This window comes from Neocloeon triangulifer, unplaced genomic scaffold, assembly GCF_031216515.1.
Source record: "Neocloeon triangulifer isolate White Clay Creek 2 clone unplaced genomic scaffold, ASM3121651v1 ptg000014l, whole genome shotgun sequence".
Classification (NCBI taxonomy): domain Eukaryota; kingdom Metazoa; phylum Arthropoda; class Insecta; order Ephemeroptera; family Baetidae; genus Neocloeon; species Neocloeon triangulifer.
Genome location: NW_026775556.1, coordinates 4,314,231 through 4,328,372, shown reverse-complemented (window position 1 = coordinate 4,328,372; position 14,142 = coordinate 4,314,231). Strand labels below are relative to the sequence as shown.

General features: G+C 36.9%; 2 protein-coding genes across 3 annotated transcripts; both read left to right on the top strand.

The window, feature by feature from the left end:
- The first annotated feature begins 263 nt into the window (after positions 1-263).
- On the top strand, positions 264-7,843 carry LOC132201158 (HEAT repeat-containing protein 3). Of its 2 annotated transcripts, none has more exons than XM_059627101.1 (11): positions 264-601; positions 5,288-5,442; positions 5,504-5,594; positions 5,658-5,749; positions 5,819-5,922; positions 5,979-6,116; positions 6,257-6,586; positions 6,653-7,027; positions 7,083-7,333; positions 7,382-7,555; positions 7,683-7,843. In XM_059627101.1, the coding sequence occupies exons 3-11, from the start codon at positions 5,505-5,507 to the stop codon at positions 7,785-7,787; spliced, it is 1,659 nt and encodes a 552-aa protein (XP_059483084.1). In that variant the 5' UTR covers positions 264-601; positions 5,288-5,442; position 5,504; the 3' UTR covers positions 7,788-7,843. The 2 variants fall into 2 exon arrangements, with proteins under 2 accessions (XP_059483084.1, XP_059483083.1); XM_059627100.1 differs by lacking the exon at positions 264-601 and adding an exon at positions 4,940-5,194 and having other exon boundaries at positions 7,683-7,842.
- Positions 7,844-8,659: 816 nt separating this feature from the next.
- Positions 8,660-9,814, top strand: LOC132200834 (apolipoprotein D-like). The gene is made up of 6 exons (XM_059626574.1): positions 8,660-8,800; positions 8,851-8,975; positions 9,100-9,227; positions 9,291-9,385; positions 9,454-9,540; positions 9,595-9,814. Coding segments are annotated over exons 1-6 (567 nt in total). The 5' UTR covers positions 8,660-8,799; the 3' UTR covers positions 9,726-9,814.
- The last annotated feature ends 4,328 nt before the right edge of the window (positions 9,815-14,142 follow it).

Sequence of the window (14,142 nt, the reverse complement as noted above, 5' to 3'; positions counted from 1 at the left end):
CATCTATTTTAAAAATAAATTATACAGGGAAGAAATTTTTTATAGCCCGTGTATTTTTTAATGCTTTTCAAGAGAACTATGAGAGCTATTGTTTTTAGCCAATATTAGCTTTTATACACAAAATCCCTATGAATTTAGAGACCTATTTTGCTCACGCTGTTTTAGCGCTGCGATTTAAAAAAAATGTGGTTTGATCGTACTGATTGGCTACTGATTGAATCCCAGCAGCTGCCTGCCGAGTGCCGATAACTCCTTGGCCGATAATGTAAACAAGAGGCTGATCGCCGCACTCGATTTTACCGTGCTGCTGCTTATCGAGAAAGCTGTCGCGGCGATTAGCCCCCAACACGCAAGACACGTGTGTTCGTGTTCGGTGATTTTGTAGCTTAAAATTTTTTTGAATTTCATTCGGCTTTCGGTTTCGATTCGACTCGTCGTGATGGGGAAGTACAAAAATAAGAGGCAATTAAAGCAAAGGTCAAGGTTGAGGAGCCGACTGGTCTTCCGAGTGTGAAGCAGGAAGGTGAAAAAGCAGGAGGACGAGGTTTGTCTGCCTGTGAGACCTTCAGCACAAACTACCCTGCCTGCTCTTGTGCAAGAGGTATTGAAATTTTTGTTTTATGCAAGGATCTTAGATCCTTGGTTTTATGTAATGCTAAGCAAATAATGAGACTAAGAAATCCTTTTCTTCCAGTTGACCCAAAGGTTCTGATGATGGAAAAGTTCGGGCGCTGTTGGGCATTTCGTGTTTGGAAAAAGTCGAGCTGGACAGGCGGAATACTCTCAGGTCCATGGCACCTTTGCTCTGCGATCCGTCCAACAGTTTTAAAAGTAGCCTAGCCACTGCCTATTCCCTCAGGTATAAATTTAGCATTTCAACCCGTTTTGAAAAGTTTTAAAGGAAAGTTGACAACTTTCCGCTCCTGGAAGAATGATTTATATTTTGATGAAAAGGTGTTTGAAATTTAATTTAATTATCTATGAACTCTGAAAACTTTATATCAACTATAAATAAAGAGACGCAATAAAGTCTATTAAAAAGTCTAATGAAAGCGAATTTTTGCTCAATGAGCTAGTCGTGATGACATCACAGCATAGAAACCAAGACACTCCCACAACTGCGTTAATTGTTATTTTTTAATAAAGAAGCGGCAGTTGTTGCCGCAGTTGCTTGGGTTTGTTCGTTTGTTGCAGTTCGAATCCACTTCTTTCAGGTGCTTGCTTACAGGTCAAATTCTTGTCATTTAAAATTTTTTATAATATATTTAATCATTTAATGGAGAATTCAAGGTATATTATTTTAACTTTTGATGCTTGGTGCAATAAATTCTCGATCGCGACATTTGATCTTTACTACTTTATCGTTTCTTGCGCAAGGCGCGCAAGAATTCTGACGAATTGATTTTTAACGGTTTTTTCGCAAGAATTTTTTTTTATATTTGAATTCTCACAATATGTTTTTTTTTAGTGATTCGTGTGCATAAATCATTGTGCGAGAATCGCTGAAAAACATGATATTGCGAGAATTAAAATGCAAAAATTCGCGTGAGAAACGTTTAAAAATTATTTATTTTAGCGAGAATTTATTTGAATGTGATTAGAATTTTAGCTTGAGAAGTTTTTACTGCGATTTTTTTTAAATAATGAGACTACACATTGCTCTGTCGCCGGGAGCGGAGAGAAAAATAAAAAAAAGTTTTGTATTAAATAACGTTTTTGCGTACAACTGGGGTGCAATGCAAACACCCTTCTCAACACGAAATCCTGCGGCCCCCGGCCGACTTGCAACCCTTTTCACTCACAGTCCCAGCATGAGAAATCACTCAGGTTCCCCCGAGAAAAATCCGCCTGGAGTCGGTATCGAACCCACTATCTCCGGGATGGAGAGCAAGCGCATTATATACTCCATACTTAGATGATTAATTATCCTCATCTTCATTCAAGAGCTTAGAACGATCGCGAATATACTTTGTTCGAAATTAATTTAATGATGAAGATTACTACCACAAATTACACTTTAAATGAGGCGGTTGTCCTACATAAATATCGTCAATATTTAATTCTTTGTTTTTATTCTCGATTATATTATGGATTTGGTATCGTCCGATCCGACTCTAATTTTCGCTATAATTACACCACAGACTAAACTCTCTAGTCATGAAATCTGCGATTCCACAGACCACAGACCGCTTTTGACTTGTTCTAGGCGATATTCGGCTCCCTCGAGAGAGTGAGAAAAAGAGCGGGATTAAAAATTATAATTTTTTGTCTTCAGTGGCATCATTTAATCTTCGACAGTGCAGTATGCTTGGAACCTGTTAAAAATTGACGTTTTTTTATATTTTCAACTTATTGATTGAAGTAGTAACATTTTATTATAATCAACTGTTGGTGTTAAGGTTAAAAAGCAAAGGAATATGACTCTGTGCTGTGTTTTTGAATTTTTGAAGCCAATAATATTAATTTTTTGTTTGTTTAATGTCTAATCAAAGAGCAAGAACAGACAAGTATGGGAGCATGGGAGTGTGCACGTGTGTTCTCTATGTGCATTATTATAAAATCAATACTCTAATGTTTAACATGGAAATTGTATTAGTTTTAGTGTGTCGATTCGCTGCGTTTGTTATGAGGTCATCCATGAACCGGCACAAAGCTGGCATTTTCGAGAGACAAGGAAAGGCCACAAGATCATCGGTGGCGGCGGAATCCACAAACATCTTCCAGAATAAAAAAGTAAGTAAGTCGTAAGTAAAAAGTTCGTTTCCGTATATAATATTCTGACCCTTTTTGCCTTTTTTTTTATTCTTATTGAAATATCTTTTAATCTAAAAATAATGCCATTCTGAATTTTTCCTACCAGATGTAGAATTTCATGGGCAACATTTTTTTCTATATTGCGGAAAAAATCTGAGATACGCTTCTTTGAGAAAATTGACCTAGAAAATTAAAAATGCATTTTACTGACCTTGACCTTTGACCTAGGTATTTTTTGTCAACGGAAAAGTTGTTCAAAATTAAAAAATAAGTCTAGTAGTGAAAACCGCATTGCTCTAGGCTGCTTAGAAATGATATAACAGAAAAATGTGAAAATACCGCATATCGGAAAAACGCATCTTTTTAATTTTAAATTAAAATAACTAAAAAACTAAGATATACGCCATCGCAAATATTTCGGACCAGATGTAGAATTTCGCGGGCTACATTTTTTGCATTTGCTAAAAAAATATCAAAAATACGCTTCTTTGAGAAAAATGACCTCAAAAACTAAAAATGCATTTTAATGACCTTGACCTTTGACCTAGGGCAATTTGGTCAACAGCAAAATTGTTCAGAATAAAAAGTTACCTACTATAGTGAAAACCAAATTGCTCTAAAACTAAGAGGAGCAAAGATATAAGCATTTTTGAGTTTTTCAAAAAACCCGAATATTTCAAAAAGTAATAAATATTTTGGTCTAAAAATTTGGTCAAAGTAGTTTCTCATCAACCCTAACAACATATCTAAAAATCAGAGTGGTGCTCGTAACAAAAAAAATCTGTCCAATTTATCTTAAATCATTCGTGAACGGCCCCAAGTATTATTTTTTTCAATAAATTCCTTTAAAACATCAAATTTTGTCAGGAGGGGCCAAGCTGAAGGGCAAATGCCCTCAATGCCAAGAATTTGTATTCAGCTTCATCTCTGTCAAAACATATTCGGAGATGCTTCCCTCTCAATCAGCAGGAAGGGGAAGTAATTGTCAGGTAAGTTAATCTAACTAATATATATTTTTACTATACATTTTCTGCTCTCTAGAGTTACATATGATCATCTATTAGTGCCCATTGAACAACAAGTGGAAGTCGTCGGTGAGAACCTGCATTGGCCAGAGGGAGACGTGCTTGTTGCGTGCTTTTCTAGACCGAGCAAGCCCATAATGCAGCTCACATGGCTGTATAAGTTATAATCCTCTGATAAACAATTTTTTTTAACATACTTTTTATTTTCTAGCACCGGATGATGGGCCCTATGATTGAAAACTAAGAGCAGACTGTTGTCACAGTACTTAATTTCTATGACTACCATGACGTGTGGCATTTTCTCCTGGCAGCCAGCATATTCTTTTCATCTATGGTAATATAAAAACTGCAAATCCCTTTAAGATATGTTATTTACTTTGAATGTTTCAATTTTAGGTATTGCTGACTCTGGACGATGACCTAAGATTGGTACCCAGGACGAAAATTAGCAAATTCCTTTGATGCTTCAGCCCTAGTCTACTGCACCATTGAAGCCTTTTTTTATCAACAATCCAAAAAATTAACAAATTGATTAATGATGTGAAGTGTTTTTTACCTTTTGATTGATCAAAAGAAATAATTTCAAGAAGTTTATGATATATTGGTATATTTTAAAATAAGCCATTTAGAATGTAAGATTAAGAATTAATAAGCACTAAAAAGTAACCTATTTGAGGCTGTGATCAAATAATGTAATTATTTTGTCCTTTAGAAAATGAATTTATTGAATTTGCAATTTTCTTCCATATCTGACAAGAAGATGTGATTTAAGTATAATAAATATACAACGTAATGTCCACTTGAAAAGCAATACAATAGTTTGCTTTATGATGCAGTGAATAAAATTGGACCATTAAGAAGTGAATTTTAGATTTTGAAATTTTATAATGCTTCTTGGGTCTCTCATTAATTTAAAAATTAAAATACTTTGGGAAGTAAATTTTTTTAGCACGTGTACTTTTAATGCTTTTTAAGAGAACATATTAGAGCTATTGCTATTATACACAGAATCCTAATTTGGAATTAACGGGAATTAATTGACTTATTTAGCTCACGCCGTTTTAGTGCTGTGCTTTTAAAATTGTGTTTCGAACGTTCTGATTGGCTACTGACTGGATCCCCCAAAATCCCCACCACTCCTTGGCCTCTCAGCAGCTGCCGAAGTAAACAAAACGAAACGCGAGACACGTGTGTTCGGGGAATTTGTAAAATCTTTACAAATTTTTTTGAATTTGATTCGGTTTTTGGTCCGACTCGTGATGGGGAAGTACAAAACTAAGAGGCAAAGCAAGGCGAAGGTTGAGGAGCCGACTGGTCTTCCGAGTGTGAAGCAGGAGGTGAAAAAGCAGGAAGACGAGGTTTGTCTGCCTGTGAGACCTTCAGCACAAACTACCCTGCCTGCTCTTGTGCAAGAGGTATTGAAATTTTTGTTTTATGCAAGGATCTTAGATCCTTGGTTTTATGTAATGCTAAGCAAATAATGAGACTAAGAAATCCTTTTCTTCCAGTTGACCCAAGGTTCTGATGATGGAAAAGTTCGGGCGCTGTTGGGCATTTCGTGTTTGGAAAAAGTCAAGCTGGACAAGAATACTCTCAGGTCCATTGCACCTTTGCTCTGCGATCCGTCCAACAATGTTAAAGTAGCCGCTGCCAATGCCCTCAGGTATAAATTTAGCATTTCGACCATGTCTTTTTTTGTTTATTCCAAACTTTTCATTCCAAAGAATGCTCGTCATGAGCGGAGGATCAAAGGTGGCCAACGAAATGATTGCGGACGACATTGTGACTCCTTTAGAGACTGTGCTGAATAAAACTGTTAGTTAAGTTTCTAACTGTATAATAGCAAATTAACACCATTTTATTATTATTCTTTTTCAGTATGCAGAACTTTTCTCAGGGAAATCCTTAGTGGAGGACGATGTTAAAAAAGAAATTCTCATTTCTGCCATCAAATTACTCTGGACCCTAAGGTATGTCATAATGATTTTGGGAGAGCAGCTATTTTTATATAAAATTGTATAAAATCTGAATAATTTCAGTGAGAACAGTGAGATGGCCGTGCAATTTGCATCAAGACCTAAAACCATGAACGTTTTGATAAGTTCTGCTGAATGTTCGGACAATGGTCTTGCACTTTCTGCTGGCAAGTTTTCAATTCTAATTAAGTGGTTTGAATTTTCAATTATAATTTTTTTCTAGTCCAATGCCTGCAAACAATCTCTGAGGACAACACATCAGTCATTACTCAACTCTCTAAGAGGCAAGATCACATGCTTAGTGTATTGATTCAAGAGAGTGATGCGCCAGAAATCATCCAGTTGCAAACAATTTTTGCAAGTAAGTTTTTTATTGACCAAAAAAATATTGTTAAATAAGGTGCCTATGAATTTGTGATTTTAATCTACAATTTGCTGCCTTGTAATAATTTAATTAATTCTTTGTATTTTAAATTCTTATATCTAGTTTTTTTCTTCTAGGTTTATTGGTTAACATTCATAATGGACTTATTAGCCGAGTTTTGCCTGCCACTCTGATAGCAGTTGTTGCGACTCTGACTAATTGCCTCAAGAAAAATACAATTGCTCAGTTGGAGTCATCAAGTAGCATTGGCAAGGGAGAAGAAATGGACCAAGACATCGGTGGAGAAATGGACAATGACGAAGATGACAAGAGTGAAGCTGAAGCTCAAAATAGCTCAAAGGGATCCTCGAATGAGCTTTATGTCAAGCAGATTTACAGCATTGGCCTGCTGATAGACGCCCAGGTGTGCGCCCTTGAGACATTGGCCAACATTTGCACTAATGATGGTTTGAGCAATATATTATAAGATTTACTTAACGAAGATTAAATTTCTTAAATTTTAAATTCTGCAGATGATGATGAAGCGATGGAATTGTCAGAAAGTAGTGAAGAGGCATTCAGCGAGACTGAACTGGAGGAAGAGCTAAGCAGCAACTTCCAATCTCTCAGTCTTCCTCCCACCCTTCCGCCAGAGGTGGTCGAAACTATCCTGAAGAGCGAGGTGTTGGCCTTGATTATGGAAAAGGCAAAACCTCTGCCTTCGGAACTGATCTCCAACCTTGGTCCCTTTGTAGAGGAGGAAGACATCCCAAACCGGCTGAGGCGAGTGCAGACAAGGGCCCTCCTTTGCCTACACAACCTGGTGAGGGGGCTGCCCCTTGAAGGCCTGGGAGGAGCCCAGCAGCTGCAAAATACTTGGAAGTCATTGGCCCTCAAAATTGTCACAGGTAAAAAATAATTACTTAAAATTATATCCAGGTTGTCAGTATTTAATATTTTAAGAGTGGAACAATGACCCTGAGCTGCTTGAAGCCGCCAGTACAACCCTGAGGGCACTCTCAACTAGATTGGCAGAGGAGAAAAGTGGCACAAAATTGATTGAGGAGATTTCCTCCACAGACCTAGTCAGTCTGTGCCAGCTGGCTGAACAGAGCCAGGATACAAGTGTCCGGATAAACATTTTCAGGGTTCTGTCCAGTATCTCTGCCATAGCCAGTGACAACTACTCAGACAAAACCTCACCTTTAATTTTGGTAATTATTTTAGATGGAGGAAAGAATTTTATTATATTTTCCCATCAGACTGCAGGTAGATTCCTGCTTGAACAGAGTGGAAAAGAGACAGACATTGTGGTTGTAGCCGAAGCTCTGGACGCCTTGATGGACGCCCTCTCTGAAGACTGCACTGACGGAGCGTGTGCGGAAATGCAACTGGTGCAACGCCTCCAGTCCATGCTGCCTTCTCTACAACACAAGGTATCTTCATATAACAATTTATGAATAAAGCAATTTTATTATTATAATTATCGCTTATTCCAATATAGTTAAAAAAATGGGAAAATTGAAAAAAACTGTAACTTATTTTGGTCACTTTCTATTTCAGATTCGAAGCCAGAGAACAAAAATGCCGGTTGGAAATCCTGTTGTGAAGACAGTAAAATCAAATTTGACAAGATTCATCAAATATAAAGCCAAACGTTGTATTTGATTGTTTATGTATCATATGTATCAAGCAATCATAATTAAAACTAAAATTTAAATTGAAAAACTTTTGATTTTAAGTTGTTATAATGGTCCTCTTTTTTTTAATAAAAATTTTCTTTTTACAGCAATGCCAAACAAACTATATTAAAAAAAGTTAAGATTTTTTAGCATGACCTATCCATTTGATTTACGATAAGAACTTTCTAGATGCATTTATAATTTTCTGCAAATTTTTTGTTGAATTCGCCTAAAATTCCTAAATAAATTTCCTTGAATTGCATTATTGCAAGGAAATCACATGAATTCTTCAAGAGATTCCCCATGAAATTATATCAATTACTGTGTAAAAAGCCGAAAATTCATTGAATGAAAATCATATTAATCGGAATAAAAAGGAAGTTCTCCGATGGCAGTGCCGCAGTCAAAACAAAGAAATTGGGAATGGTATAAATTATTATTTATTAAATTTTCCACATCAAGACTAGGCGCAAAACAGAAAAATCTTGAGCGTGAGCGCAAAATTTTTAACCGCATCTATATATGTGCGTTCTATTAAAAAAGCTGTTCTGGTTATTTGCGTTTTTTGTTCATTATTATCCTATTATCCATTACCCTTGCAAAAAAAAAGAGAAAAAAACAGCATATTATACATTATAATTTGCTACTCCATTCCATACATAAATTTTTAAAATCATTTTTGTTCTGCATTGTACTATCTATTAAAGAAGTGTACTACTTTATTTTGTCTTATCATGAAGAGAGCACTCGTAAAATTTTGACTAAAAAACTTGCATAATCACTTGTCAAGATTGAAGATCTCTTTGTCTTTTAGTGCATACGTGATGAGACAAGCGGGGTTTTTCAATGATTATGTAAATAAAAGGAAAAAATGTAATTGATAACACATCAGACGTGTGTGCGCGTGGGAATAAAAACCCAGACTGGCCGCACGAGAGAGAACAGTCATATTATATATATTTAATTCTTCCGATAGTTCCGATCAGTAAAGAGGCGCAAGTAAGTTGCTGTCTTATTTTTCACAAAAAAAATTAATTTTTACTTTAAAGTGTCCCAATCCAATCTGGTGTTGGCCATTATTTTGGCCTGCGTGAGCGCAGTGGTCATTAGCCAGGTGGTGGTGCCGGGTCCATGTCCCGATCTCACCGTGCAGCAGAACTTTGACATAGACAGTGTAAGTTAAAAAGAAAAGATTGAATTTAATATATTAGACTTTGTTTTTTTTTTTACTTCCCTCAGAGGCAATTAGGTCGAGTCGATTGTTATAATTATTACATATTTAATTTTCTGAAATGCAGTATCTGGGCAAGTGGTACCAGCAGAAGGTTTACAACGTCTCGTTCGAGCAGGGCAGGTGCGACTTTGGCGAGTACCTGGACAACTTTAACGGCACCTACACCTTTATTGAGAACGCCATCAGAGTCTCGTAGGTTTCCATACACCCCGAAAATTTATTCCTATGGAATACTTAAAAGATTTTTTTCGGCAGAAATGGAGAATTCCTCCAAGATTACGCATTAGCTGAGATAGTCGGCGAGAACGGGGAGGCCAAACTGACCATTACACATTACGCAGAAACCGGAAGTACTTTTAATCTCTGGTCACCTTTTGAGCACAGAAAAGCTATATTATTTCTTAATTTCCACTTCCAGTACCGGCTGACTACTGGGTCCTCGGCACTGATTACGTCAACTTTGCCGTCGTCTGGTCCTGCAGAGTTGAAGGCACAGACTCTTTGAGTAAGTGGGTTGTAAACGGTTTTTGCGATTTTTTTTAATATTTCCATCTTTTAGGACTGTCATGGATTTTGTCTCGCGAGCGCCAGGCCAGTAACGAGACGCTTCAACTGGCCTATGAGGTGGTCAGGGCCAACAATCTCACCGAAGTCTACAAAACCACCGACCAGGAAAATTGTAACAACTAATTTTTTAAATAATGCATATACAATGACACCATAATATCAAGAGAAAAAATAAATTAAATTGACGATAGCTATAAAGTAGAAAAATTTCAATATATTCCTATTTTGAAAATATTGTTGTCATAACAATTAGAGTAAATTTTAAATTAGTTGGATATCAAGAAGAAAAAAAATCATTTTGTATGCTTAGAACAGTTGAAACTGTAAAAAAATTGATTATTGACCTGACCACCAAAATATGACAGTTATGGAGTTACCCACTATGCTAGGCTGGTGACGCTGGAGATATGCAACCTGCTTGACTCGTAAGTCAGGCAGATTGCAGCATACGCCTCACCAAGAAAGAACAGAGCGATCATCCTCAAAAACTTGATATATCATTAAATTTAAAACTAGGCAAATTCCTTAGAAGAAAAATTCAATTTTTGATCTAGTTAAATATTTTTAAGAACTTCAGTTGTAATTTAAAATTGGATTTTCATTTTGATTACATAAAACCAGGAGATTGGATAGAAATTTATAATTGTCTACAAATTATACATCTCAGAATTGTTATAACTCAATTCAGTTAACTAAGGTATTACACCAACAAGTAACTTATACTACCGTGAGTTTATGTTTAGTTTAAAAATCTTTTTGCAGCAAAATGCCACAGACATAATTTATTTTTTATTCATCACTTTCTAGTTCATGAAAATATATCACATACAACAGTGCAGAACAATGCTTTTTTTCAATGAGTTATCACGCGTGCAAAAATGCAATTTACAGCTACAAGAGCAGTTGCACATATTTGCAATAATCTGGTTAAATTTTTTGGTGCGGCACTGCAGCGAAATTCAAATGAGAGTGACTTTTCACAGATAAACGTTAATTTTATGATCTTTATCTGATTATTGAGATTATTTAGTAAATTAATAATATAAATACGTTAACAAACACAAAATTATGAAAAATAAATCATTTATACCAAATCTGATTCTATCAAAACACATATAGCTTCACTGCCATGGTAACTTCCCTTGATTTATGCAAAGTAAGAGGCTCCCACACAAACAGCTCATCGCTGATGCGCGGTTGCTTGTTTTCGCCTGAGCACCTGCACTTTGAGATAGACATAGGGTGGAAATTCCCTGTGTATAATCGTCACCGCACAACATACACTCGACTGTGAAATACGGTTCAAACAACATAGATTTACAGGAACACAAGCATTATATTTTGGTCAATTCAAGTATCCCGAAACTTTGCATGTTCTCCCCACCCTCAAATAAAAAAATTCTGCACCATGGAAACTTGGAAACATACAAATTCTGGTTTCAGTTTTGGTTGATTTTGATTTCACTGCAAGTTTATATGCCTATGGGTCCTGCGGTTGGAGCAGCGCGTGTTGATTCCATTAGAAATTGTTAGAAACGACAGGCAGGAGAGACTCGCATGGAAACGCGCTGACTGAAGTGATTATTTTGACTTGTGCGAGTGTCAGCACTAATTTATTCCTCTCACTCTATCTGTTGGTGCTTTATTGCTCTAGTTGCTGGCTGTCGCAAATTTGAATTAATTGCCTGAGAAATGCTGCGTGGCGAATTTGACGTTAACAGTAGAAGTGAAATCTGCTGTCTCTTGCCACAAAATATATGAGATAAATTTAAAATAGCAAATGACTGTGTAGAAAAGTACTGGAAATCAAGATAGAGTGAATCACCCATCAAAATGTTTCTGCTTAAATCATTTCCTTGTTATTTTCATTCTGTGAACGTTGCGCCCTGAGGCTACATATCACAAAAATGACTTGACTCTCGTTTGCGGTTTGTTTTTCTTATTGAATAATGCATTATTTGTGCGGGGGTGTAGTTTTGCGGGATTGACAGCTGGATTTCGGGGGTCGGCCGCAGGACTCGTGCGACTGAAACAACAAAGCAAACAGAAAAAGTAGAAAATAATTGAGATGTGAGTGGAGTGGGCAGATGTTATTTCCGGCAACTGCGATGCAATTCCTAACCAGTATTGTCTCACGGATAAAATATAATTGCGAGTTATTGCTTTTTCCAATAGTTCAATTCAAGAATTTAAAAAAAAAATACGACGGACAAGAGACTGGGCATATAAAAACAATCCATGGGCGCAACTGCTTACCACAAATTTGAATACTGGTTTTGTTAGAGTTGGGCGTCTATAGCAGTGCTAATTACTCATTACTATGCTTGCCACTGGTTTCTCTACACAGCATTTTCAATATTAATAGGATGCGTGAAAAAAACTTGTTTGTTTGCGTTTGGCAGTTTTGCATAGGCAAACAATCGTTTCCCACAGAGAAAATATAAAAAATTCGGGAAAAGTTTTTGCGGATCCGAGGATGCTTTTTTCTGAAATTGAGGCTTTTTATTTTTTGCAATGGAGAAAGTAGAACTATAAACTAGAGATTTGTGCTTAGACGTGCCCACAGACAGGGCAATAAATAACTTCGTCTTTTTGATTTTCCTTCCTGATGCTCGTTCCTTTGCCAGATTGATTGATGAGATATTTGAGATCGCAATCCACTGATCTGTTTATGATTCGACGGGTATCAAGGCACAAGTCAAAAGCTTCTCAAGTTATATACCTCATATAATACTAGGGCATATTTCTTGTATATTCAAATCCTGCTTTTACTTTCAGATGCATGCGACAATGGCATGGTATAATGTAAATTTTTTTACATGTATTAATTGGCCACACACGCGCGCATTGTCAAAACAAGTGCCGAAGGGTTGAATACAATTTAAAAAAAATATATATATATATAAAGAAAGTAAGTTTGAAGCAATCAGTTGAAAATGTAAACATAAATATTAATGATATTGATAAAATTCCTTTATTGCCCTTTTAAAAAGTTTAAAAGTTTAACGACTTAATTAATATGAAAAACCAAGGTATATTTGAAAAAATCACTCCAAGTAGTTTCGGCTCCAGGCCATCATGCTGGTTGTGATGGCGTAGATCTTGTCTGGCGTGTACTCAAAAATCTTAGCGTCAAAAAGAAGGTAGAGGCGGCCGCGGAGCACCGGCACGACGACCTCATCCAGCACCGACGAGTAAACGGCCGAGGCTGCGCAGAGGGAGCGGCCGATGGCCTGCACATCCTCGGGGTACACAAAGTCTTCGTCCTGGTCGTCATCGAAGGTGTCTTCAAGGGCCCTAAGCGAATCAATCGCCTCCTGGTGGCGGAAGGAGAAGTGAAGAGCGCTGCAGCCCAGGATGGCCCACACGCCGTTGAGCAGCTGGACGAGGACGCCGCTGTGCAGGGCCTGCACAAGTCCACGGACGGTGCACGCGCGACCAATCGGGACGAAAACGACGGAGTCGTGGACGATGAAGCGCAACATTATGCCCTGGGTATTGACGTCCGGTTCAGGGTCAGCCTCCCTCTCCTCAGCCAACGACCGCAGGAGCGCCTCCCTGCCCTTCTTGTAGGTCTCGCAGAAGGAGGCCAAAACCTCATCATAGATACAATTCATGATTTTCCTCTGCGATTGTCCAATAAAAGCAGTTTTTTGTTTTGAATCGGCTCAGATTTCTGTTTGTTGCAAAAATCGCACGATTTCACACAACTTTGAAGCGCTGTTTGTAACAACTTAATTTACATTCAGAAGAAGAAAAAACTTTTTTTGTTATTTTCGTATCCAAAAATATTTCTACTGAACGTTTTGGTCAATTTTTCCAACATTTTTCCTTCCATTTTTGCTCTTTTGGCCTATTAAAGAAAAAGAGAACTTTTAACTTCATAGTACATACAACAATGAGTAAAATCAAACAATTGACGATTTTATGTTTTTCCTTAAATTCGTGAATTGCATCAGAAAAAAATAGATTTTGCAGTAGGCTGGGCCGGTTTTTTTTTACCAAAAAATGTGTCACGTGGGTTGGGTGTAAAAGTAAATACACGTCGCTACTATAGAGTCAGCGAAACTTTTCGCTCGGAATTGTGCGAGACTAACATAAACACGTGCCGTGTTAGTGGATAATGTTTTGCTGCGCGTGGAGCCGTAATATAATTTTTGATAGTCCTCTATGGACGACACACGCGTGGACCGACTTGCAGTAACTCCCTATCAGCACAAAATCGCATCAAACCCGCCATTCCGCCATGGGCAGTAAAATATACTTCTTGCTTTCTTGCTCTGCAGGAAAAATGATAAAAATTTTGACACAAACTTATTACATGATTTTTTTTATGAAAAGTTTCAACAAAAAATTTTTAAATTTAAATTTGTATCAATGAGAGATTCCATCATTGGAAAAATAATTTAAAATTCCTTGAAGAATTATTTCCTTTTTGTATCAAGGCTTATAATTCAAAATATTACAATTAAAGTTTGGCTTTCTTCTCTCGCTATCAATACGTTCGCCTTGAAATTGGAAAAACACGATTCATTCTCAT

Coding starts and splice junctions, on each gene's coding strand:
- LOC132200834 (XM_059626574.1), top strand. Junction 9,386..9,453: donor ACATTACGCAGAAACCGGAA/GTACTTTTAATC, acceptor TTCCACTTCCAG/TACCGGCTGACTACTGGGTC. Junction 9,541..9,594: donor TGAAGGCACAGACTCTTTGA/GTAAGTGGGTTG, acceptor TCCATCTTTTAG/GACTGTCATGGATTTTGTCT.
- LOC132201158 (XM_059627100.1), top strand. CDS start 5,039: ATGGGGAAGTACAAAACTAAGAGGCAAAGCAAGGCGAAGGTTGAGGAG. Junction 5,443..5,503: donor GCCGCTGCCAATGCCCTCAG/GTATAAATTTAG, acceptor TTCATTCCAAAG/AATGCTCGTCATGAGCGGAG. Junction 5,923..5,978: donor TGGTCTTGCACTTTCTGCTG/GCAAGTTTTCAA, acceptor ATTTTTTTCTAG/TCCAATGCCTGCAAACAATC.